The following is a 25,517-nucleotide window of genomic DNA, read 5'->3' on the forward strand; positions in this document are numbered from 1 at the left end:
GTGTGCTGAAATGATGGCTGAATGGGGCTTTGTTAATTCACACTGCTCTACCTTCCCAACTCTGGGACAATCAGCTGAGGTTGCAGGGAAGGCTAATGTCCACACCCAGTTTTGTGGTGTGTGCCTGTTATTTGAAGCACTTCCATCACACTGGGTTGTCTGGGGCAGTTCTGGGCTATGGGGTTGGCGATGGGCAGGAGTGTTTCCTGTCCACCAGGATGATGGCTGTGAGCGGACACCCCCCTTTTCTTGGGAAGTTGTGGTGTTTAGTGAATTTTCTCAGCCACTGGATTATTGCGTTTTGTCTCAGAGCTCTCCTAGTTCTGCTCTTGACTTGACCTGCCCAAATTGCAAGTCTTTGAAGCTTTCTGCATTGGGCTTCTTAGAGTAATTGTTTTAGAAAAGGAAAAAAGGATTAAAAAAAAAAAAAGGGCCCTCCTCAGAGATCTAATGGGTTATTGAAATGCTGAGAGACAAAGCAACCAGGGCCATTAAGGAAAGGTCCACAGGGCAGAGAGATCAGCTTTTCTTCGGGATTTGCATATGCGCCTCAGGGCCCGAGCTGGGGCCTGAGCTCTGCTCTTCCCCTTTCTATGTTCACCAGAACTCCAAAAATCCTCTGCTTTTATTTTGGAGTTTTTCGTGTTGTTTTGTTTCTGTGCCTGTCTCCTCCCCGCTGGGCTGGCTGCTCTCAGATTCTCTGGTGTCTGGTCTCCGTCTATCTATGGTTGGAGTTTGGATCAGCAGAATGAGTTTCCGATAAGGGCTGCCACTGCAGTTCTCCCTTCTCCTTCCCGGAGCTGACAGCCCCTCCTCCCACGGGACTGAGCCTGGCAGGGAGGGGCGCGGGTCCCCTGGCCGCAAAAACTTACAGATTTCGCGGATCTCAGCAGTTCCACGTTTTCATGAGTGTTGTATGAAGTATGCCCGAAGTCAGATTGCTCTGTGGTGTCCAGTCCACGCAGTTCCTGGCTTTCTACCTACTTTCCTGAAGGAGTAACTAAAACATACAGCTCACCAGTCTGCCATCTTGCCCCGCCTCCAGCAGATTTGAGTATTTTTTTTAATATTAGAGCAGATGTAGATTTACAGAAACATCATGCCAAAAGTTCCCATATACCTTCTTCTCTCACCCACAATTTTCCCTGTTATTAATGCTTTGCATTAATGTGGTAACTTTGCTGTAATACATGAAATAACATTATTATAATTATGTTATTTTATTTAGCCCAGTGTTTACATTAGAGTTCACTCTTTGTGTTGTGCAATTCTGTGGGTTTGAGTGTGTATGTTTGTGGTAACTTATATACAACCTAAACTTTCCCTTTTCTAATATACAGTTCAGTGGTGTAATTACACACTCAAATTTGTGCCTCTATCCCCATCATCTATTGCCAAAACTTTTGTGTCATCCCAAACAGAAACTCCATACCAATTAAATATTAACTCCTCATTCCCGTGCCCAACTCAGCCTCTCGCAAGCTGTATTCTAGTTTCTGACTTTATAAATATGCATATTCTGCTTATGTCATGTTAGTCAGGTCATACAGTATTTGTCCTTTTGTGTCTGGCTTATTTCTTTCAACGTGATGTCTTCAAGGTTCATCCATGTTGTAATGTATATCAAAACTTCATTCCTTTTCATGGCTGACTAACACTCCATTTTATGTATGTACCACCTTTTATTTATCCATTTGTTGGTTGATAGACACTTGTGTTGCTTCCGTATTTGGCAATTGTGAATAATTCCGTTATCAGCATCGGTACGCAAATATCCATTTGAGTCCTGCTTTCAATTTCTGGGTATACTAGGAGTGGAATTTCCAGGTCATATGGTAATTCTGTACTTAACTTTCTGAGGAACCACCAAACGTTTCCACAGTAGGACCAAGGCTTTCTGTGTAAGTAATTATGTACCATTACTCTTATAATACAGATATGAGTACTAAGAAATAGCTAGGAATATGGGGTAGTAGGACAGTGAACTGTGGTAAAAAGGGGGTTACAGGACTGGGAATTAGATCCGATGTCTCCATGTAAGGCAGTGGAGAAGCTGAGACTAATTGGGTACACTTGGTCAGAAATTATGCTAGTACACCAAGATCTGGGTGCTAGGATCGGATGAGGCAGAGATTGAGGTGAGGGTATATGCAGGCCAAGCGACGTCTACTTGGGAGACTGAAACGGAAAAAAGGAATAAGGATCCATTGGAGGTGGTGGGTGCTGAGAGAAGGATTTCCTCAGGCTCCAGCCAGCACTGGAGGCTCAGTCTTGTAGGATGGCAGACACAGGATGTGAGGGGTGGGTGGGGGCATTCCTGCTCCTAAGGAGCAGCGTGGGCCAGATATGAGAAGGACACTACCCTCAATACGTTTATCCTCTAGTGTTGGTTAAAGCTGTGAAATGCCTTTGCAGCTTAACTTATGTTTGAATCGGCCATAAATCCTGTTGGGCTGACAGTTGATAAAAGTCTGGTGCTTCCACTTGAAGTTAAGTCTGTCACACGAACCCGGGAGGCCCATTTTTCACAGTGGCCTTGGTTGAGTCTTTAGTGCTCTAACCCTCGTTCTTCCCTGGGGATTAGTAACACCCCATGCACTTCATATGTTCAGAGGTGGGAAGTGAGGTGAGGAAGCACCGAAGTGTTTTATTGCAAGAGCTTGGAGCTCCGGAGACAAGGGTGCTATTAAATAAAAGATGGTCTTCTGAGGCCTGATTTTCCTTTGGGTTTTGGAAATGAACATCCCACAGCCCCACACTGTACCATACATCTCTGTTAGAGATTTTTGCCTTGGGCCATTGATTTTTGATGGGGCCCAGTGAATTGTGAAAAATATCTGTTACTGAGTATGCTTAAATCTCAAATCAGCTGTAGAGCTTATTATAACCTTGTTAAGCATATCCCACAGTCTGTCATCAGCAGGGTAATTTCTAGTCCCAGTTCCATGCTTCTTTGGTTACTGATATGTCTGTTTAGTGCTTACGAGTAAAAGCACTACAGACATAGGCCTGTGATGAACCAGGAAAGTGACACTGAGAGCTGAGGGTTTGGCAGGGAGGGTTTGCTGTGGAGTCGGAGGTGAAGGTGGCTGGGAAGGAGGGGTCCACACCGTAGGGTCTCCAGGCTAACCCCAGGGGGGTCTTCAAGATGTTGCTGGGTTTCCTTCGTGACAGAAGGTGGCCTACAGAAACAGTTACTCAAGAGTTTAGAGTGTCAGCAAATTCACTGAGGCAGAAAGTAGATTAGAGGTTACCAGGGACTGGGGGAATAGAGGGTGGGGAATTATTGCTTCATGGGTCCAGAGTTTCTGTTTTGAATGATGGAAAAGTTTTGGTAATGGATGGTGTTGATGGTAACACAACATTGTAAATGTAACCAATGCCACTGAATTGTGCACTTAAAAATAGTTAAGGTAGCAAATATTATATGTATGTTACCACAATTAAAAAAAAAAGAGTTTAGGAGTGTGTGCCAAGATGCAGAAAATATCAAGTATTTACCACCTATGAGATCTACTTGGGGTGTGCAGTGGAATGGAGATTCTGCCAGTTCCCCTCAAAAGGCACAATAGAAAGCAAAGAGAAGCTCACCTTCCAAAGAAGCTACTGAAACCAAATGGAAATATGAAAGGTCTTTGCCTTGCTGGAAAGGGGTAAAGAGGCTCTCTTGGCTTGGTCCCCACTAAGGGTCGCCTTTCTCCGCAGCTTCACCAGCACGCTGGCGCTCAATGATCCACTGCAGACCCTCTTCCAGCTTATGTCGGGGAGGATTCCGCAAGCAGCCGTGGTAGGTACCTTCTGTGACGGGGATCCTCAGCACCCCAACGTCCTCAGGGCTTGGGAGTGGGCTGCTCAGGAATGCTGGGGTGGCTTTAAGGATTAAAAATAAGTAACCATTGCTTATTCATCACCTACCATGTTTCTATCCAACTCTGAGCACTTTGATGCATATTATTTAAATTTAAACCAGGGCAGGTAGAAATTATTACTCCTGCTTTGCAGCCATGGTTAATGGGGGTACAAAGGTGTGAAATAACTCAAGACCTCACAGACACAGACAGGCTCGGCCCAGGTACTTTCCGCAACACTGCAGCTGCCTCCCTGTCTACCCCACAGCTGTCTGCTTTGTTGTGACTAGCAAGAGAACTGTGATTCTGTTTTCTAGGCGAGTCCTTCTTTTCCTTGGCAGAAAGCATTTCCACCCCTGTGCTCTTTCAAAGCTTCATAGATTAGATTTCATAGGTATTGCTCCATTGTCTTCCAGAGTTGACTATAGCTGAGGAGAATTCTAAGGCCAGCTTGACATTTTTCCCATTATAAGAAATTTGATCTTTGTGTCCAGAGGGATTCCTTCCTTATCTTTGAAACTTAATAACTTTAGTAGAATGTATCTTGATGTGATTATCTGGGTCAGTTTTTTGTGTTGGTATGGAGCATGCCCTTCTAATATGTTACATTCATATTCTTATAGTTCAGGAAATTTTTTCTTGAATTATATTTTTAAATATTGTTTTGTTCCATTATTTTGGTTTTCTTTTCAGGAACTCCATATATGCACATAATATGTATATATTTTTGAATCTTATGTGTATTTGCACTCTTTCCATTTTTATCTTTATTTCTTTAACTTTTCTCCTACTACTTTCCTGAGCTCTGCAGCTCATATCTCCTCTTCCGCCTTCTCTTTCTTGAACTCTAATAACTCAGCTTTGTATTCTTCCTTCCATGGAAACAGTTGTTCCATTACTTTATTTTATTTAAATTCACAATGAAATGTTTGGTGACAGTTTTTTCATTTGATCCATGGTGCCATTTTTGTGGTGAATGTTCTCTCTAACTTCCAATTATTTTTATGTTACTGTCTTCCTTTTATCCTCTAGTATACTTGTATAGATTCTGTGCTTATACCTTTATATCATGTAACTTTAAAGGAGTTGACTCTTTCCTGGACCAGTTATTTCTGGGAATTTTGTGTTGGGTGGGGACAGGGCCATAGTCCAGGCTCTCTGCCATTTTCCTCCTGCCCCAGAGTTTTCTGTGTGAGTCTGCACAGTGAGCCTTTACTTCTCCATAGCCAGGAGAGAGAGCCATGGGAACCTCTCCCTCTGGTGTCCTCTCCCTGCTTCCTCCTGAACGCACCTCTGTTCAATCTCCATTACTCTTGGCAGCCCTTCCTCATGTTTCAAGGCTCGGGTTTTAGCTGACACCTAGTTTTAATGAAAATGAACTTCATATTTTTGCTTTTTGTTCTTCTTACTCCTTGTGGATATTTCCAAGAAAAGAAAAGAAAAATGATGATTTTTATGCCCTTTTGTCAAATCAACTGGCTGTACTGGGACACAGAGTATGCCTCACAATTCAGCTGAATGGCCCTGCTGAAATTGCATTATGTCATGAAGGACTAAATTCATGAAGTGATTTAATCAACTAATGGTCTACTGGGTCTCACTGCAAAGGTGGAGTTAGCTAAATTTTCCATACTTTCAGGTGAGCAAACTGAGGAGCTAGAAGTGATGTGCCAATGCAGTACTTGATCTCAGAGTTGGGGAATTTCTTAGCATCCCTGTAAAGGGGCCAGGCTTCAGTTACACGTCATGGGTGGTGTAGTGAAAAAATCATGGTGACTGGAAACAGACATGGGCTTAATCACAGGTTTAATCCAGACTGTGTTCCTTACTGCTGTTTGAACTTGGCTTTCTTAATCTCACAGAGCCTAGTTTTTCAACTTTGTGGGGATTTTGATGCCTAATGCAGAGAGTTATTGTGAAAATTAAAATAGGAGGAATATGCAAAAATACAACCACCATGCCTGACCCATGGAATTCACTCACTAATTTTCTGTCTCCTCATAGATCTGTTTTACAGTGATTTTTCAAATCATCTGGGGAGGCTAGAGAACAGTGACTTCCAAGACTTTTTCCCCTTTAGCAGAGACTTTTCTGTTTTGCTGGTTCTTTTAGTTCCAGCAAGAAGGGGCCTGGCTTACATGTAAAAATGGTAATAATAATAGAATTTAGTACATGTGATTATTGGTAGGAGACATACTTAGCACAGGGTATAGTTTATGGTCAGAGCACAATAATGAGAACTATTATTATTGTAATTTATCATCATCTTCATCCCTATTGACACTGCATTCCTCAGATGAACAAGGAGTAAGTACAAAATGGAATTGAATAAAGCAGCTTTTGGTCCCTGGGATAATTGGAAAGATCAAATAATGGTGAGCAGTTTTGACCTCTGAGTCTTAGCTATTACTATCAATGTCCTGCTCTACTCATTCTGTGTAATGAATTGAACACAGACTGGTCTGCAAATCGCCTCTTTCCTCTGTGGGTTTCTCACCCTGTGTGCACGTAAGTGTATGTATTTACACCTACATGTAATTTACCAAGTGCAAACCAAGTGTGAAGCACTAATGCTTTGTGCTTTATATTATTCTCTCATTTTATTCTCAGAAATAACCCTATTAGATAGAAAGTATGATCTCCATTTTAAAGATAGGAGAGAAAAGTTCAAAGCTATTAACCAACTTGTTCAAGGTCATGCAGCTTGTAAGCGGCAGGACTTAAGAGTCAAATCCAGGTCTGGCTATACAGCCTGTATTGTTTCTGCGACATTATGTTTTTTATTTATTGATATTTCTCATTCTTAATCCTGAATGAGAAGGATGACCCCAGGGCTTGAAATCCTTTATATGTGGGGCTCCATCCCATTTCCACTACTCTGTTTGCTCTCTGCTGCCCCTGGTGGACTTCCACTACCTCTTCATTGCCACCAGAGGGATGTGGCATGGCCTTGGGCTGGGAGGAAGATGAATGGGTATTGAGTGCTGGCTGGGCCACTTGGCTTGGTTTATTCATTCTTAAAGTGGGGAAAATGGGGATAGGAATTTGACTTCATAAGTTGTTGTAAATATTCAATAAGATGCTGTGTGTGGAAGGGCTTTGCAAAACCAGAAAACATCAGCTTTTTGGTAAGATGTTAGGAGTCCCACTGCTCCCCTGCCTCTGTAACTGGCTAATATAGTCTCCTCTGTTCATGAGCCAAGGAAGTTTGACCTTCTTTCTCCCCCATAAACTTCAGGTTTTTAAAACAATTTTTTGATATTTAAATTTTGTCCCTAGCTGTTTGGGTGGGAGTGCTGAGAAGAGATTTGAAAATTAGTAAATGACCAATAGTGTCATTTTATTTATCTATCATTTTATATCCCTGCTATCATTCATCTATCTGTCTGTCTGCCTATCTATTTATCTATCTATCCATCATCTATCTGTTATCACTGATGTATCTCTGTCTCTGTCTCTCTGCCTGTCTTCCTAGGAGTCTTGCTTTTTAAAAAAGATAGCTCTAAATCAATGAATGGCAGCATTGCAGGTAGTAAAATGGGCATTCCCTGAACTCCTGCAAACCAGGAAAGAGACAATAACCTTCTTAACCTACATTCTGGTTAGCCCTACATTATCTGGTATATCTTCATTTTTCTGCTGTTTCTTAGTGTTGTGGGGAGAAGCAGTGGGGAGACTGGAGGCCTCATTTGGCTGTGATTCTGTCGAATCAGCCTGGGGACCCGGAGCTGTATGAGCGTGCAGTTGTCACCATGGGCGACACCCTGGGTAAGCAGCAGTGAGCACCGACCACCCCCCCCCCCCCCGGGGTGTCTCCAGGTTGGCTTGAACCTTCTGTCCTTAGACACTGTGTCAGAACAGAATCTGTACCTCAGGCTTTCCTTTGACCATGGAGCCTCAGTGTGGAAAGAAACTCCAGGGGAAGAAATGTCCTTTTTGCCTCTCTTCTTCCCAGAATTTCTGCTGCAAGCCATTGCAGAACAGGCACCTGAGGCACTGGTATTCTACTGTAGGAGGCTCCTTTCAGCAGTTGGTTTTCTAGCCCTCGGTGAGATTCTCTTGCAGATGGAGTTAACACCTGGGGCACCTCACCTCCTGTTGCCACTGGTGCTGTAGTGACCCATTTCAAACATATAGGAAATCCGATTTTTGCCTGCACTAACCTGGGTAATTGTGTGATCTTTTCTCTCTGTCATATCTCTATGAATGTGGCCTTATAAACACTTAGGGGCTATTGAATGTTCCAGATCCATGGTTCTCAAATTTGTTCAAGGGACAGAATATCTAGGAATCATGGTACTCTGTGTGGAATTTTGTGAAATAATTGCTTTTAAATTTAATAGAGCCACGTGTAAGGTTGTACCTAGTCGGCAGGTTATTCAGCATGTTGGTGGATAGGAAGCTGACATTTGCTGAGCCTTTCTTGGGTGCCATACACTGGGCTTGGTACTCTATGTATTTGCATTAGCTCACTTTCAAAATAATGGAAAATGTATGGGGGAACATTTTCAAATTGGAAAAAAATTTGGTAATGTGATTTTTCTGAGCACTGGGAAGTGTTCTAACATTTGATTTTAGCAGAAGAAGCATTAGTGCCCCAAGAAGCCTAGTTAAAAACTGCTACTCCATATGGCCCACTCCTTTGCTCAGATGTAGGCAACTCTACACTACTTCTCACCCTCAGGAAGGACTGAAATGCACAGAAAATTCCACATCATGAAATATTCCCTTATTCTGGCTTAAGAGAAATGAAATGTAATGTCCGAGGCCAGAAATACTGGTGGGAGAGAGTGTCGCTAGGGGGCCTGTGGCTTGTTCTGTAAGAAGACCATTCCTTTGTTCGCGCAAGCCCTCTGCCCTCTGCGTCCACTCTGCCGCCCATCTCCTCTGGCACCCAGAGGTGGCCCCCCGTGTGGCTGTGTGCCCTGATGGGTCTCGTTCTCCTCCTGCAGCTGGGAAGGGGCTCGTGGAGGCAGCTCACTTCTGCTACCTCATGGCTCACGTGCCCTTCGGCCACTACACAGTGAAGACAGACCACCTCGCCTTGCTGGGCAGTAGCCACAGGTACGTCATCCGCTGGAGCAAAGAAAGTGGGAGAGGCATTTTCCAGGGATTGGTTTAGTCCTTTCTGGATTTCATGGCTTCTTTTTCTGTTTTCTTATGTAAACTTCAGCAACTGCTGGTCCCCTCTTCTGGGATGGTTTTCTGTACAGCTCTGGGGAAGGTGTCCAGTGGGAGCTGCTTCACACCACCCGCGGGCCCCGGTCCTTCTTTGGGAAGCTTTGAGCCAGTGCCTTCTGAGTTGTATTGTTTTGCTCTGGCCACTAGGTGGCGGCCTGGCTCCATGGCCAGAAACCTCTGTATGACAAATTGGCTTGTGCCTGGAGGCTTTGCTCTGTTAGGTGGCCCCGGGCCTGGGCAACACTGGAAAGTGGAAGAAGTTTATGTTTAGCCTCTCTTCTGCATACCAGCACTTCCCAAATGACTTGAAGCACAAGCTACTCAGAGTTCCACCTGATACTTATTTTCGGTTGGCCATAGCCTTAGGCTTTCCACACAAAAGGACCTTAATAAGCCCTTAGAGAATGAATAAATGGACAAACAGGCTAGCTTGCTCCCTGGCAGTAATCTGTATTCGGAATCTTTCTCTCCCTCCTCCCTGTAATAGTTAAGGTTATTCTAAGCTCTTACAGTTTGCCAATCTTTTTAATTTTTTTTAAAGCATGCCAGTCTTTTAATTTGCACTATCTCCTTTAATCATTACAAATTTATCCTACGAAGAAGGTATATTTTGAATCTTCGTTTTATAGAGGAGGGAAACTGAGGCACAGAGAGGTTAAATAACTTGCCTAAAATAAGACAGTTGGGGTGGAGTAGAGTTGGATTTGGAATCCGTTCAGTCATACTGCAAAGCCTTTCCTTTTTTAACTCTTGCTCCAAGCTACCTACCACCATAGAAACACACCCCATCATCACCTTCTTTCGAGGCACCGGTCTCAGCACAGAGTCAGCTTGTCAAAGGAGCCCACCTGTGCCAGCGTGACAGGAAGTACAGAGGGGTTACTAGGTCTCCCCTCCTTTGTTTATACTTTAAGAGAAAATTTCTGGAGACAAAGTCCTAACCCCTAGGAATAATCCACATGATTCCAAACACCATGGCAAACTCTTGTGGGAAAAGATTTTGGTTTCTCTTTTGTGGAGACTCTTGTCGTCCCCTCAGAATTCCACCCAGTCTGCTTCCTCATTGGTTGAATTAACAGCCAACGTAAGGACCTTCGTGTGACTTCTGGCTCAGCCGTCCTCCCAGTTCCCTGCCGTGCTTTCTCTTTTCAGTGTTCCTGGAGGGTCAAGTCATTCCTTCTTTTTATGTTCTTTTGCTGAGGCTGGCAGTGGCCTTTCACAGGTGTACGCTCTAGGCTTTAGGGGCAGTAGGATTAGCTCTCAGGGTGTAAGAGGAGGATGCAGTGCTCCACTGAGCTGGGATGGAGAGCAGACTGGGCTGTGGGTTACTCTCCAGCAAAGAAAGGGGATAACCTCCCTGTAGTCTCTGCCCCCTCGAGTCTTTGGTGCAGTGTTGTGCCGTGTTTCCTCCTCCAGCCCCAGGAAAGCAGAGAGACTGGAGGCAAAACCTTCCCACTGGGGACCTGGAGTCTCTACCAGGGACTGATACAGCTAGTGTTCAGCTCTCTACTAGGATTCCCCCACCCCTCCACCCTGCCCCTAGATCTTACTCTCTTTTATTGTTATTCTCCTGGTTTTAGTCAAGAGTTTTTGAAATTTGCAACAACTGAAGCTATCCAGAGGACGGAAATCTTCGAATACTGTCAGATGCTGGGATCCCCCAAATCTTTCATCTCTTCTTTCCAGGTAACTGAACCCAGATGAGGCCACCACCCTTGCTGTGTCAGACGGCTGGTGAGCCGGGGCAGCTGGATTCTCAGCTTTGCTATTTGGCACAGGGTACCTGGGATTTTCTCCCATCAATTTGAGAATGGGAAGGTTTAGGATTTCTTTTTAAGTTCCTTAGTGGTCTACATTTAATATATGAAAGCAAAATCTTGCAGAGACCACTCTGCTGGTGGCACTAGTCTCACTCCTGGCATATGAAAATTCTGCTGGCATCCCTGGGCTCCGGTGCCTGACTCCTGCCCTGCATCTCCCTCTGCTCTGCTCTCTCCAAGCAGCTCTACCCAATTGTTAGCCTCCCACCGTCCTGCCTGACCCAGGTGGCTGCTTGCCCCATGCCACACCCTCTCCTTCTCGTATCCCTTTTGCACACCTCTTCTGACTCTGGAGATTCCTGTGCTCTATCCTCAGGCCTCATCCTGCTTGCTTCTTTCTCAGGCCTGCAGCTGTGCAGGTGGTGTCCACATTGCAGTTCTAACCTCTCTTCTTGGCTTCTCTACCCCATCTCCTGTTGTCACCTTAAATTGAATAAGTTTACTACTGATATTGTGTCCCCCTCCTGTCCAAATCCTGTGTGTGTTCCGAGATCCAGCATTATCCCCTCCTCCAGGAAGCCTCCCCCAGCCACCATAATAGTGGGCCTTAGTGTTCTCGTCTGTATAATGGGGACTATAGCAATAATGCAGTTGGCAAGAGACTGACTGAATTAGTAAATTTTTGCAGTGCATTAGAACAGTGCCTGGCAGAGCACATGCTCTTGAGGTTGAGATTATTTCAGCATACAGCAATGGCTGTGGACTAGACTTCCAGGGCATGATTTAAACAGGCCCCGCCCCCCCACCCCCTCCAGATATTTAACTCATGCTACCTTGTATTTTTTATTTTTTATTTTTTTCTTCTTTTCTTCTCAGCAGCAGGTTTCTTATCTTCCTACCTGAATTACCTTCTTAAGGCAGAGACCTTTTCTTAATGAGTCTTCGTATCTCTCTCAGTGCCTGGTATTGAGAGTGTACACAGTAGATGTTCAGTGCCAACAACAACAAATATACACAGAAATACAATGCAAATCATAAAACAAAAACTCTAAAATGAATGGATTTCTGTATATAGAGAAATGACTCAAATAGTATCTTCTCTTCTTTAAGGGTTTTACTGAAGTCCCACCTTCTTCAGCACAGCTTTTCAGCAACTCTTGGTTCTCTGGAGCCAACACCTTTTCCGTCCTTGTTTGTCCCACCTCTCCTTTATTTTGGTGCCGTTTTGACTGACAGTAATACTATTAGCTAGTTTTGTTGAATACATACTACATGCCTGGCACTATGCAATTATGGTTCACGTGTATTATTTCTAACCCTGTGGCAAATGAGGAAATTGAGGCTCGGAGGGGTTATGTGATATTGGCTCACATCTCTTGCATGCCATTTGTCTAAGTACTTTCACATGGACTATTGCATTTAATCTTCAACAACAACCAAGATGGTAGGTAATATTATGTCCCCAAATTATAGTGTGGAAACCGAGGCACAAAGAGACCTCTAGGCCAACATTCCACCACCTAGTATGGAGCTGGGATTTGAACTTGTGTCTGACTCCAAAGCCCTAACCCTCCGTCCTGCTCTGTCACTTACACTTTGGGAAAGTTTACCTGAATTTTCCTGGTTCTCTCCATTGGAAAGCCCTTTGCAGCAGGGTCTATCCTTGACTTCTTTTCTATCCCCCTCAGCACTTACTCCTGGCCTGTGTGCATTGGGCTCTCCAGAGATGTAGGGTGCTTGATAAGAGGCAAATACTCTGGTGCATTTCTATGCTGACCAGGCCCTAGGAAGGTTGAGCTGATGTGATTTCTATCCTTTTCTCTATAATGTGGGAACCAAAGACAGGATTTGGAATTGTGCCCGTATACAGATAAAGTGCCTACATGCGCAAGGATGATATTTGGATGCCAGAGGTAGCAGAAGCTGGCAGTCAGCTGATTTCCAAGTCTTATCTACATTTCTCTCTCTCTTTCTTTCCCTGCCCATATAGACTAGTCATTGGCCCCATTCCTCTTCACAGGTATATAAGCTCCTTTATGCTTCCCGTCTGGCAGATTACGGTCTCGTGTCCCAGGCCTTGCATTACTGTGAAGCCATAGGCACGGCTCTCCTTAGCCAGGGAGAGACCAGTCACCATGTGCTATTAGTGGAACTCATCAAGGTGAGCTTCTCAGAGGGTTCTCTGCAGGTGTTTTATCTTCTGCGTTCAGAGGAAACCATTGTAAAGCAGCTTAGACTCCACATTTCATCTTCTTTGAATGTGCTGTGAAATTGGAGCCAATAGCTGTCTTTGACCATGTATGCATGCCTACATGTGATAAGCAGAGACCTGAGACTGTGCCCACAAAATGATGCTATGGGTGGGGGGCGGTGGGATTGGGGGACTGGAGACCAGGCACGTCCTATAGGAGAAACATTCTTACATCTACTTTTCTGGTACAGTACAACTGTGTGCTACTGTGAGCCATTCTAATTGTAAAAGTGGAAAACAGGAAATGATCCTTATTAAAATACTTTTAAATACATGGAATATTTTCCCACATGTAAGATATGTTTAAGAAAGAAAACAAAACCATCAGCCCATCATTTAAGGGAAAGAAAACAAAAATCAGGCAGATAGTTGATCCAATTAATTTAAGAAAAAACCACGAGCTGGAGAGTAAAAAGGCAACCTTCCCTGAATTTTTGTTTTGTTTTAGATGAGGTCCAAGTGCTGGATTCTGTAGCTAATAAAATCTGTGGCACCAAGTACCCATACACTGAAATTTCTGTCAACAGGATGATGGTTGTAAGGAGCTCAGAGACCCAAAATGGATAAGTAGGAAAGTTTCTGGACTTTATGATGGTATAGAACCTTGCAACACAAAGTGGTCCCTGGACCGGCAGCATGGACATCACCTGGGAACTTGTTAGAAATGCAGAATCTCAGGCCTCACCCAGATCTACTGAATGAGAATTAGCACTTTTCCACAATCCCCAGGTGATTCCTGTGCATCCTGATGTTTGAGAAGCACAGCTGCAGAGCAGACTGCTTTGCAGGGAAGCATAAGCCCAGTAAGGTTTTCGCCTCATATTTTATTTAGTATCTAACACCAAGGTAGATTGTTTACTTATGTTGCAATTTTGGGAGGATATCTGCTGAATTAGTGATTTCTCAATTATTCTTTATCACCTTAATTTACAGATGAGTTAAGGCTCACTTTCTTCTTGTTCTTTCCCATTGTTTTTCCATTTCTCCTATTTTGCTCTCCTCTTTTCCCTCTCTTGCTTTCTGCCCCTGGCCTGTCTGGAAACCTGGCACAGCTAGCAGAAAAGCTGAAGATGTCAGATCCTCTGGTTTTAGAAAGACGCCGCGGAGACACGGACCTGGAGCCCGATTGGCTAGTGCAACTCCGGAGGTGGCAGCAGGAGTTGGAGGTGGGAGAGGTGAGAGGTGAGGGGTCGGGGGATGAGGCCCTTTGCTCTCTCTTCTCCACTCCCACAGACACAGAGTGGGCGCTGACATCAGCAAGCCCCTATCCCAGCACCCCCTCGATATGGCGTCTCCCGTTGCCCTCAAGACACAGGCTGGTGCTGGGAAAGGGCAGCCCTCGGAGCTTCCGTGCTGCGGCCTTTGTCCCAAGCAGCTCCATTTGCTGAGAGACACTGGGATCCCCCCTTCCAGATGACCCTCCCCACCCCTCTCTGAGGTCTCGGAAAAGAATGTGTCATGACCATCAAAGCTTCCACATCTCTGTTAGGAACAATGGATCACAGAGGACCTGTGTCACTTTCATGTAATGTAGGGCAATTGCTTAAAAGATTTCTGGGCCTTTCCTTTTTGTTCTGACAATTGCAAAAGCTGCTGGTAGTAACTAGAGCAGTAATTGGAACAGGACCGCCTCCATTTTTTCCTGCCGCTCCGCACTGGAGAAAGGACGGGGTGGATTTTTAAAAGCAGGCATGGCCTCCGCTCCTGCCCTCTTCTGCACTCCTGAGGCCCCCAGTCTAGTTCTTTCACTTGCCCCTTCTTACGGGAGAGGACAGATGACCCCGGCCGGGCTCCAGGCGGACCCTGGAGCTTTCAACTGGGGTTCATTACTTTGCTATCCCCACTGGAAGTATCTTTTTGACCTAATTTTTAAACCACCTTGTTTTCTGTTCTTGTTTTACCTTGTGATACTTAAAAGGATTTTACTTTATTTTAAATAGCAAATGGTAGCAGAAGACGTTGGCGATCCTCATTCTGCCCACTCGGATATTTTGGGAGCCAGAGAAACAGCAGCAGGTACCTGAACTGATGAACCTGAGCTGACTCTCAGGATCTGATTGTGCAAGACAGAGTAATGTACAACCCACCCCCAACCCCCTTCCCAGGGTGCTTCTCCCCTTCTGCCTGCTTACACCTATCTGGCTCGACCTCCAGGCACAGCTTGAGACTTACCTCTTCCCAAAGCTCCTGCTGTCCACCCTCCCCCACCCCCATCTAAGTCCCCATATCATTCTAGTTTCTGCCCCACAATTTAGGTTTTAACTACAGTATTGCATTGTATCATTATTGAATTGTTTCACTTATATTAGTACCTTCTCCCCAGCTGGGTAAATTTGTTGAGGTTAGGGATTCTGGATTATCTGAATTGTACGTTAGTGTTGGGGAGATAGGAAGCTCCTAAGATTTTGGGAAATGTAAGTTGCCACACTTATGTGAGTTTAATATGTTTCAAAACCATTTTCCCCAGATCCTTGCTTTTCCCTAAGGATGCCAGGTCACACCCCCGGTAGAGTTGGTTCTCATCTCTTCCCTTCCAGCCATTTTCCAGCTCAGGGATGAACAAGGAGAAGGGAAGGAAGGGCATGCCCTGGTTTCTGTTTCCCAGCTTTGCCACTGTGTCACAGGATCTGTAAAGGTGAAGGGGTGGAGGAAAGCCTGGCTGGGTTGCTCTTGATGGTGGCTTCCAGCCAGGCCTCCTGCCTCCTGCCACTCATTCGAGCAGGTGGGCCTGCCGCCCACACCTTGGATCAATCATTTTACGCCTCCACACCTTAGTTTATTTCATCAGCAAAATGCCAGAGCCAGAATTAATGACCACCAAGGTTCTTTCTGCATATGCCCTGACTCTTGAAAGCAAAGCCATCATTTCTGCAGCCTGATTTGGATTTTTAATTGGGGACTTTCTAAGTTTCAAATACCCAAGTTCCTTAGGAAATCCTTAAGGGAGAAAGACTTAATCTGAAAAATAAAGAGATGTGGAGTTAGGTGGGATTGTAATTTCTGCCCTCCCAACCTGCTGGTTTAAGGCTTAGTGATCATATAAGGTAGTGGGGGGAAATTATTCTGTAAACTACAAATCATGAATAAGTAGAGGTGTTACATCCACTGCTGAGCTTTACTTCTTATCACATGAATGGAAGCCACTCCAGTGGTCTGCCCGTGACTGCTTTCCAAAGAGGACATGCGCAGGAATATTCTTTGCTTCTATGCAAATGCCACATTTCAGGTCTCAATTCTTCCTCTTTGCCCTTTATCCTTAGAAAACACTTTCTACCAGGATCTTTCAGGACATCAAGGCTACTCAGAACCCCCTGGGCACCGCACAGCCCTGTGGCCAACGCCTGAGCAGACAGTCCTGAGCCAGCCCAGCTCACAGCAGCCCTTTCCCCCTCAGCTGGGTTCTTATCTGGGGGGCGGCGGTGCAGGGCAGATGGGGGCACCGGTGCCTCTTTACTCGGTTCCTGACACCCATCTACCAGGCGCTGGCAGCGGCGTGGCAGTGACAACGGCTCCTGGAGGAAGGGCCTGGGAGGAAACCCTGCAGGCTCACCCACTCCTCGGTGAGAAACACCAGCCGGGCAGAAGCCTTGCACCAGGGGGTCCTGGAGGAGAGAAGGCAGATGTGAGGAGGGAGCTGGTAAAGATGTGAATGGTAGGGGGGAGGGTGTGCTCACTATTGAGGGCCTACTATGTGTCGGCCACCGTGCTGGGAGATTGTTCTCTAACGTTCCAGTCTTACCTCTCTGCTGGGACCAGCATAGCAAGACAAATGGCAGCCGCTTCTTGGGTTACATCATTTCCAGGAGAGAGGCTGCAGGGTAGAGAAAATGCCACCTGCACCTCACATGTGTGAAGCATAGGCCAAGTCCTTTCTCTGAAGTTGCCCTGCATCCGAGAGCTTCATGTCACTGACTGCAGGCAGAGGCCCTTGCACTGTCCTGGTTCCTAGTTTCTTCAGGCCCATCAGCCCTTGGACAAGAGGGGGTGGGTGTAAGTGAGCAAAACTGAGCCATGCTGGGGAAGTGCTGGGAACCAAGTAGAAGAACTGGACCTTAGACTTTCCAAGACAAGGTCCTTTCCAAAGTGGGAGACTCAAACTGAGGAGAAGGTAGTGGAGAATCCCTTTCTAGTGATCTAGTTCTGTGTTGCTCTGATTTCCAAGATTCTTCAAGCACTACCTTGGTGTTCAGAGGCAGAGGCTGGGTGGCGGGCAGCTCCTGGAGCAGCTGGCATTGACGGGAGCACTGCAGGCTGACTGCTCATTTGCTGTGAACCCCTTTGGGTTATGGGCTCCAAACTACAGCTGTGTTGCGATGGGAAAAGCCATCTTCAAGAGGAATGGAAAAGGCACAACTTTAAATGACTCTCTTTGTTTTTGCTTTGTGCCTCAGGGGAGAACACAGTGTCTCAAGAAACCTTCCAGTATCCTGATGGTCAAAAGATCTTTTCCACACTACAGGTGGGAGGTCAAAGCATTACAAGATGCCGGTGTCACCCTATTGCTTCTGGCTTTTACTAGTTGCCCCCAACCCCACCCTCGTTTCTTAGTCACACGCAAGCTCCTCCTTCTGCATTGCACCAGCTCTCTCTCCCACCCTGCCTTGTTTCTACTAGTTTATTTCGGCACCACATCTGGGGAGTGAGTTGGAAAGGAGGCCGTGTCCTTGCTTGTGCTCATTCCCACCACCCTGCTTCCTGGTGGGGAGGAGACCACAGAGCTGATTTTAGTTTGCTTTGCCTCACAGATCTCTGCTCCCTCTGACAATGTCTACTAACTGCTGCCCCAAATGCTCTCCATACCTGCCCTATCACAGGAATACTCTTGATAGCTATTTATTTTAATTTTTACCTTTATTTTAAGGAGGGGTCTATGGCAGCATATGTCTTTTCACTTAGGCTGCAAGGTCTAGGGGGTCACCATGTCTAGTTAATCGTTCTGTCTAGTTGTTGAGTGATTTCACCCCTTTTCTCAACAAGGCTCAGCATTAGTCCCAGACTTCAGATGTTCTCGGCTGGCTGGAGGGTACATCATAAAACTTTCTCCAGTAGTAATGCAGCTGTAAGGCCTTAAAATTTTTCCATTACTTTATTGCTTTTTAAAATTTTTATTTTTTACTAAAAAAGTAGTACATTACTATTATAGAAAACTTGGAAAATGAAGAGAAGCATCATATAAAGAATCAAACAAATATCACTGAAAATCCCACAGTTAAATATTTTGATTATTTTCTCCCAGTATTTTTTTTCTGTGTGCCTGTATATCCTGGTTAAGATCATTACAAAAAAGTTTATTTCTTATATGTTATTTAATGTTATATAATGAGACTTTCTGTGTCATCCATAAATGTGATTTTTATTATTGGTGTGATGATACTCATATGAAAGTACCATAATTCATTTATTCATACACTCTTTCACATATATTGAGTTCCTACAATGAACCGGGTTTGGCACATAGTAAATACTAAATATTAGAATAAAAAATAAAACTTTTTAATATATTGCCTTACTATTTTCCAAAGGTTGTACCAATTTTGTAAGTATATGCTTTTTCAATACTGCACATTGTAAATATAAAGGGGTGTGGGCATATTTTACTCCTGTCGTGTGTGTAAATTCACAGTGGATCTTGAGCAAGTTGGTTAGAAAATGAGCTGTAAGATGAATTAGGCCAGTTAGTTGCTGCATTCTCCAGCCTTTGGGGTTTGTGGGTTTCCTTGCCCTCCTCATCTACAGCAGTAGTGTTCCATACCCTCTGCTCCAGGGTTTGGCATAGCTCTGGAAACCAGAGAGGCAGTACAGAGGATAAAACGCCATGGGATAAAGCAAAATGTAAGAACTGGGTTTGGGCTTTGGTTTGTGCTGAGACTTTTGGCAAATTATTATTCATGGCTAAACCTTACATCCTATCAGTAAAATATGATTCCAGGAGACTACCCCACAGATTTGAGTGGATCAGATGAAGGCGTGTATGTAAATGTGCCTTTGTAACCTGTGAAGTGCTATACAGATGTTAGTTCTTATTTTCTTTAATTCCAGGTGCCACTGATTCCCGGAGCACAAAATATATCTGAGAGTTCAGTCAAGGAAGATGAGGAGGAGTCCTCTGATGATGCAGATAAAACATCTCCACAAAATGGTGAACAGAGAGCAAAGCTAGGAGATGCAAAAGAGAATACAAAGGTGGAGTGATTTGTTTTTCTCTTTCCTCCCCACCCTTTCCCTTCCTTCTGCTTCCCCCTCCCTCCTATCTCCTTCCTTTCTTCCCCCCCCTTCCCTTTCCCCCCTTCCCCTGCCCTTTCCAAATGGTGGAACAGAGACGGGCACCTGGCCTCTGGCTGTGTCCCCCTCCATCTCACCATTCTCGTGTTGGGATGGGATAATCTCATATTCACTGGGGATGAGCAGACATGTAGGCAATGAACATTCCCTTTCCCTTTCCAGAGCTCAGGCTTTGGCTGGTTGAGCTGGTTCAGATCAAAGCCCACCAACAACGCGTCGCCCACTGGAGAGGACAACTTGTCTGACAGCCCCGATTCTGAGGTGACTGCTGGGGGAGCTGGGCAGGAAGTGCCATCTCTGTGGGTCTTAGTTTCCTAGGGCTGCTGTGACAAAGTACCACAAACCAGGTGGCTTAAAACAACAGCAGTTTATTCTCTCAGTTCTGGAGGCCGAAGTTCAAGTCAAGGTGTCAGCAAGGCCATGCTCCTCCGAAACCTGTAGGGGAGGGTCCTTCCTTGCCTCTTCCTAACTAACGGTGTTGCCAGCGATCCTTGGCTTGTGGATGTAGCTCTTCCCTCTCTCCTCTGTCATGATGTGGTCTTCTCCCCTATGCCCATCTGTCTCATCTCCCCTTCTCATAAGGACCCAGTCACATTGGATTTAGGGCCCACCTACTCCAGAATGACCGCATTATAACTTAATTCCATCTGCAGTGACACTGCTTCCAGATAAGGTCATACTCACAGGTACTGGGTGTCAGGACTTCCACATATCTTATGGGGGGGACATGGTTCAGTTCATAACAAGGCATTTCTACAGGAATTTCCTCAGCACCTCAGAGGGCTGGCATCTGGCTCTACCCCAGTGTGAACGAAAGAGGTTTCCCAATGGAAGACTGTGGTAAATAAATGGGCCCAGCAAGGACAAAGAAAGATTATGAAAGGTCTTAAAAGTTAGGGTAAAGAAATTTCACTTTAGAGAGCCAGCAATAGGGAGCTAATGTGGATGACTGAGCAGAGCAGTGCCTGAAGAAGGAGGTGTCTGAGGGAGAATACCCGGCAGTGGTTGCTGGGGGAGCCACAGTCGTGGGTACTGCAGAAACACATGTGGGCTGGCATGGGTTTGTTAACCACCAACCCTGCCTTTCTTTCTCCACAAAGCGTTCTGAATTCAAGCTGTCCCCTTTGCAGGAGACCTCCCAAGCATCTTCTCCCCTGCGGACCAGCTCGAGCCTCTCACTGACTCCTCCCCCTGAGTCCCAGCCTCTGCAGGGTGCTGGCACCTTCTCCAGGAACACAGGTACCACTGGGCTGCCCAGGGTCCTCTCAGCCCTCCAGGGTGGGGTTGCCTTCTGGGGGTGGGGACTCCCATGTCCTGAGCAAGGGAAACAGCTATGACTCATTGCTTCTAGGTGGGGGTGACATTCGAGAATCCGTGTCTGGTGCAGGAAAAGCTGAGGATGTTGGGATTGGAGGCTTGTCAGGGCCTGAGGTGAGCAGCCCACGGGCTCAAGCGTAGGACCCCGCAGGTGACTGCCGTGTGTGAGGACTGGACATTCAGGGAGGGCCTCAAGTGCCACCCGGTGAGGGACTGACTGGTGGGAAATACGGGGAAAACTCCTTAGGTGACGTCTGGAGGCCTGCCTCTTTCCTCATCCCAGTGTCCTCTGCAAAGGCTGTAATAAATTCTTGATGGATAGTCCATGCTGGTATGGATTTCATGCCTATTGCTATGAAAACATTTTATTTCTTGCAGGCTGGCTAGCGCACTCTTGTAATATTGTAGGCCTTTCAAAGAATATATTACTTTTTATGACGATATTGATGTAGTTTATTGTGGGTTTGTTCTCTTTCCTTGCTCCAATTGTTGTGACACCTGAGCCTCTGCATTGTCACCCCAGACCCTGGATGGGTTGTGCTCACTTTAACTGTATTTGTTTGCTTGAGATTCCCTGAGGTCTATCAAGAAACTCTTCCTGTCTGCTTCTCTTGACCCAAGTTGATGCCCAGGAAAGTCCTGCAACATTCTAGAATCTAGGAAGTCGTGAGTGATATGATTTATTTTTATTTTTTATTTTGCATCACAGGGTGTTTCCTCTGAGCTCTACTCCAGCCCGGGGGTTCTGCTTCCTCCACCTCCTGTGAAAGGAGTGGTTCCTCTCTACAACCCATCTCAGGTCCCTCAGGTGAGGACTCTTGGAGATGGACGGGTTAGGAGCACAGGCTTTGGATTAAGGAGGGTGGGTTTATAATTCCCCCTGGTGATCACCTACTGTGTGTTAGCTCTTGAGCACTCACATAACCTCTCTCAGTAGTTTCTCCATCTGTGCAACAGGGTTGCAGTAGCTACCTCACAGAGTAATTGTCAGGATTAAATGGGATAATATGTGCAAAGGGCCTGGCACACAGTAAATGCCCAATAAATGCAGCTATTATCAGTATTGCTCTTGACCTTTCATAGGTCTCGAGACCCCTGGGAGATGCCGTTGGCTTTGGTCTTGGTGGTGTGGGCTCCCCACCACTCTCTCCTGGAGCGAGAGTAACATTGCGAACTTGGAGAGCAGCCAAGCTCCCTTCTCCCCAGTGACCTGGGGTAGACTTAGCTCTGTTAATTCCACATTTGCCCTCTCCTCTTGATAAAATCAAGTTTCTTTTCACTATATTTAAGAGGTAAAGGTGTTGAATAAAAGTGGGTCATAAGAACAGGACCATTGGAAGTCAACTGCTTCCAGTGTTTAGGTGAAGTATTCTAGACTCTCAGGGTGCAGCAGCTCGATGCTGTCAGTCAGATCCGGGGCTATAAACTGCTGTCATGTTTGTTCCTTCTTTTCCAGCTCTCCATGTCTACTAGCTTGAATCGGCCAAATCGCCTAGCCCAGCGCCGCTATCCAACCCAGCCATGATGAGAACAGCCACCCATCCCAGGCTTGTCTCCTGGGGGTGCAACTTCTGTGTTGCTCCCATTTTCTTAATTTCCCAGCCCCTCTGCCATATTCTGTGCCTCAGGACATTTGTGCTAGCATCTGCCACCTTGGGCGCTTAGAAGGCAAGGGGACAGGGTCTTCCTAAATGCAGCTCAGTCCAGTCTCTTAAGATTAGCATCAGAATGATTGAAATCATTTTGTCAAATGGAAAATCTGGGTATAACAGCAGACTGGGCATGAGCGCAATGGCATGGTGGCTGTACTTGTGGTGGTTTGACATCCTCAGGAAAGTTAGGGCCCTAGGAATGCCACTGTTGGAACCAAGGTGACACCACTGAGCTCTGCAGCAGGAAATAACTGGGGTAGGGGGAGCTCAGAGCAATGGTCTAGACTGACTTTGGCTCCTACCTCAGTCTTAGTTATAGACAAATATGTGGTTCTAGTTAGCGAAGTTTTTCTACTGAAACTTGATTATGGCTTCCTTTCATAATTCTCTCTTCAGTGACATTTCAGCAATTTCCTTCTCAGTCCAAGTTTTGTGCACATTTCCTATGTGGTTCAGATTAATTATATTTCTCTCACTTTCTTAGCTGGTCCTATTTTTTCACATTCTGGCATCTGGCTATCAAGTTAGATGGCTGTAGGCATCATATTGTCATGGTAACTACTGAAACTAATGATGCAGATGGATGGAACATCAGTATAATAAATGATGGAAAATGTTTCCTAAAAATTTGTCCCTTCCATAAAAGGGGAGAAATGAGTGCCTGGTATTGTTAATATCTCCCTTCCTACCTCAGGCCTTTGCAAATTGATGCTCGGAGGGTCATAGGAGCAGAGGGAGGAGGGGAACATCTTGGAAATTTCCATTTTTCCTTTCATATCCAAAATAGGAATGACTCTTGCTGTTTGTCAGATTTGCTGAAAATTGCTTCTTACAAAGAACATTTTTTGTATGTGTAATTGAACATACAGGTTTTGTACTTTAATGTACTATGGTTCTGGCATTGAGAGCGATTAAAACCAGATAATTTTATAGCAAATGCTTGTCTCTGGCTGATTTTTGCAGAGAGAGAAAGTACATTTAGTAGTCTCTTCTCTGAAGTCTTTCTAATAATGGTTTCATTGTGTGATCAGGTGTGAATAGCTGGAAAAAGCCCCTTGTGAATGTTGAGTCTAGGGATTGAGCCTCTTAATTTCCAAGTCTACTCTAATGTTATTATTTTTTTGAATTTTTAAAAATATGGACAAAAGTGCCTCTGACACAAATTAGTCACTTCACTAACTAAATGTTTCATATTCTGTTCCCTTAAAAGTTTATTCACTTTGCAGATTAAATTAGGAAATACATGCAAAGGGGTTTTGCACATAGAAGGCCTCAGTGAATGCTGTCCCCCTTTTTCTCCTTTAGAAGGCTGCTGCTCCTTCAGTTCAGTATGCTGACACCCAGGGGCAGTCCCAGCAGCTGACACCCAGGGCAGGAGGGTGCGAGTTTCATGGGAGCCAAACAGCCTGGACTTCAGTCATGCCTCAACTGCTGCTCACCTTGTAAACTTGGGCAAAGTTACCTAACCTTCTTGTGCATTGTTTCCTCATCTATACAATGAGGATGATAATAATAACAGTATCCACCTCATGGGGACATTGCAATAAATAAATTAAATGAATCAAACTCTTAGAAAAGTTTCTGGTAGATGCTAAGCACGAATTTTTTTTTTTCCCCAAATTATTAGTGTGCAGTCTAATGAGTAAAATCTTAACTGTCTTTGTTGCCTACTGGATTTAACTATGTCTTTTTCATTCTAGATATAGATATATAATGGGAATAATAATTAAAGAATACTTGGATGTGTGTCCTTATTGCCAAGCAGGTTCTCTTCCTGCAGCCCGCCTGCTGCCGATGCCAGCCCACCAGGCTTAGTGTCCCTGAGAAGACTGACAGGGAAGTCCTCCTCGAAACCAAGAAGCACTTTAGAGGAGGGGAATGGGGACCAAAGAAGAAGGCAAAGAAGTCAGATGCCTGTGTCTACAACCCCTGCCGTGGAAAACCAGTGGCCTCGATGTGGTCAGCACAGCAAGCCCTGAACTTACTTCCCAGGCAGAGGAATACATACCCATGAATAAATTTTCTGAGTCAGGGGTAAAGTCAGGGGTTTTATACACTAGAAAGGGAGGGTATTCATGATGGTCATGCCAGTTCATGAATGAAAGCTTGTACTCTGGAAAAGTCAGAATGAGTCCATTAACTGACACTGTTCGTTAAAACGGGTCCCATTGTTTGTTGGTCAGGAAAGGGTCTTCATTTAGGTCCAGTGAGGGTCTGATGAACTGGGGTCATTCAAGTTCTTAATTGTTATCAGTTTTGTCTGAGTGATGGTGGTGGGGGTTGCTCAGAGTTACTGGGCATTCAACAGCTTCAGTTGGTTAAAACCAGTTGTGGTGAAGCAAAGCAAGTACAGCTGCAGAGGGAAGTATTTTTTACAAGGTGGAAGCACTGGGGAGTAGGGCAGGCTGTGATAGAAGCAGTGCAGCTAGGAATGGGGGGCAATAGTGTCCAGCAGTGTTGGGGCCACTGGGAGAGGCTGGGAGAGGCTGCAGGCCTTGAGGAGAAGCCGGGTTTTGGCTCGACCTCTTGTCCTACATGGCTCAGGAGCCACAGCAGCAGTCCTGAGTCATGAGCAGGTGCACGATCTGAGGCAGAGCCTCTCGCTTCCTGCATCCTGGTGTAGTGTGGACTCCAGCAGAGGAGGATTGCAAGTGTCCCACAAGACCAGGAGAGACCAGGTGTTGCCCAGCAGACACCATGTCAAGGCTGGGCCAGACCAGCCACCTGGAATAGGGTGTACCGTATGGACCACAGGCCCTCTTTCTGTAGCTTTTTTTTTTTTGGTGGGGGGGAGTGGGGGAGGAATGAACAGTATTCACCCTGTCTCAAAGGAAAAGGACTTACCAGAGGACACTGTTTAAAAGGAAAAGTCTGAGATATTAATTGGCAAGTTTATCTCCCCTGCTCCTCAATGGGGTGGTGAGCTTGGAGGAAGGATAGATCAGTTTTGGAAATAAAGAAATTACATCTGTCTTGAAAAACTGAGCAGGAGTGTACAAATTTGTGATCTCTCTATATACATATAATTTAACATTTATATGAAAGTATTTAAACTTAATGGTCAGTGATTTGAAAGAGAACGTATCTTTATCATACATCACCACTGCAGCCTTCTATCTAATCCCTATATATGGCTATAAAAATGCCAACAAGCCTTTTTTCCTCAGCCACCTACATGTACTCCCCTTTCAGCCCTAACTCAAGCTTTACATTGCTTAGGATCAAA

General features: G+C 45.3%; 1 protein-coding gene across 1 annotated transcript in view; it reads left to right on the plus strand.

Annotated features, from left to right (window-relative positions):
* The window catches only part of SEC16B (SEC16 homolog B, endoplasmic reticulum export factor), a 145,114-nt gene extending 119,884 nt beyond the window's left edge, over nt 1-25,230 (plus strand). Inside the window, 16 exon segments of the mRNA XM_037825279.1 lie at nt 3,706-3,787; nt 7,499-7,616; nt 8,801-8,912; nt 10,610-10,715; nt 12,810-12,950; nt 14,093-14,215; nt 14,981-15,056; nt 16,301-16,600; nt 17,432-17,499; nt 19,080-19,223; nt 19,485-19,583; nt 20,453-20,561; nt 20,674-20,753; nt 21,349-21,447; nt 22,096-22,135; nt 22,138-25,230. Coding sequence (XP_037681207.1) covers nt 3,706-3,787; nt 7,499-7,616; nt 8,801-8,912; nt 10,610-10,715; nt 12,810-12,950; nt 14,093-14,215; nt 14,981-15,056; nt 16,301-16,600; nt 17,432-17,499; nt 19,080-19,223; nt 19,485-19,583; nt 20,453-20,561; nt 20,674-20,753; nt 21,349-21,447; nt 22,096-22,135; nt 22,138-22,304 — 1,864 coding nt within the window. The 3' untranslated portion in view covers nt 22,305-25,230.
* The last annotated feature ends 287 nt before the right edge of the window (nt 25,231-25,517 follow it).

This window comes from Choloepus didactylus, chromosome 2 (assembly GCF_015220235.1).
Source record: "Choloepus didactylus isolate mChoDid1 chromosome 2, mChoDid1.pri, whole genome shotgun sequence".
Taxonomy (NCBI): domain Eukaryota; kingdom Metazoa; phylum Chordata; class Mammalia; order Pilosa; family Megalonychidae; genus Choloepus; species Choloepus didactylus.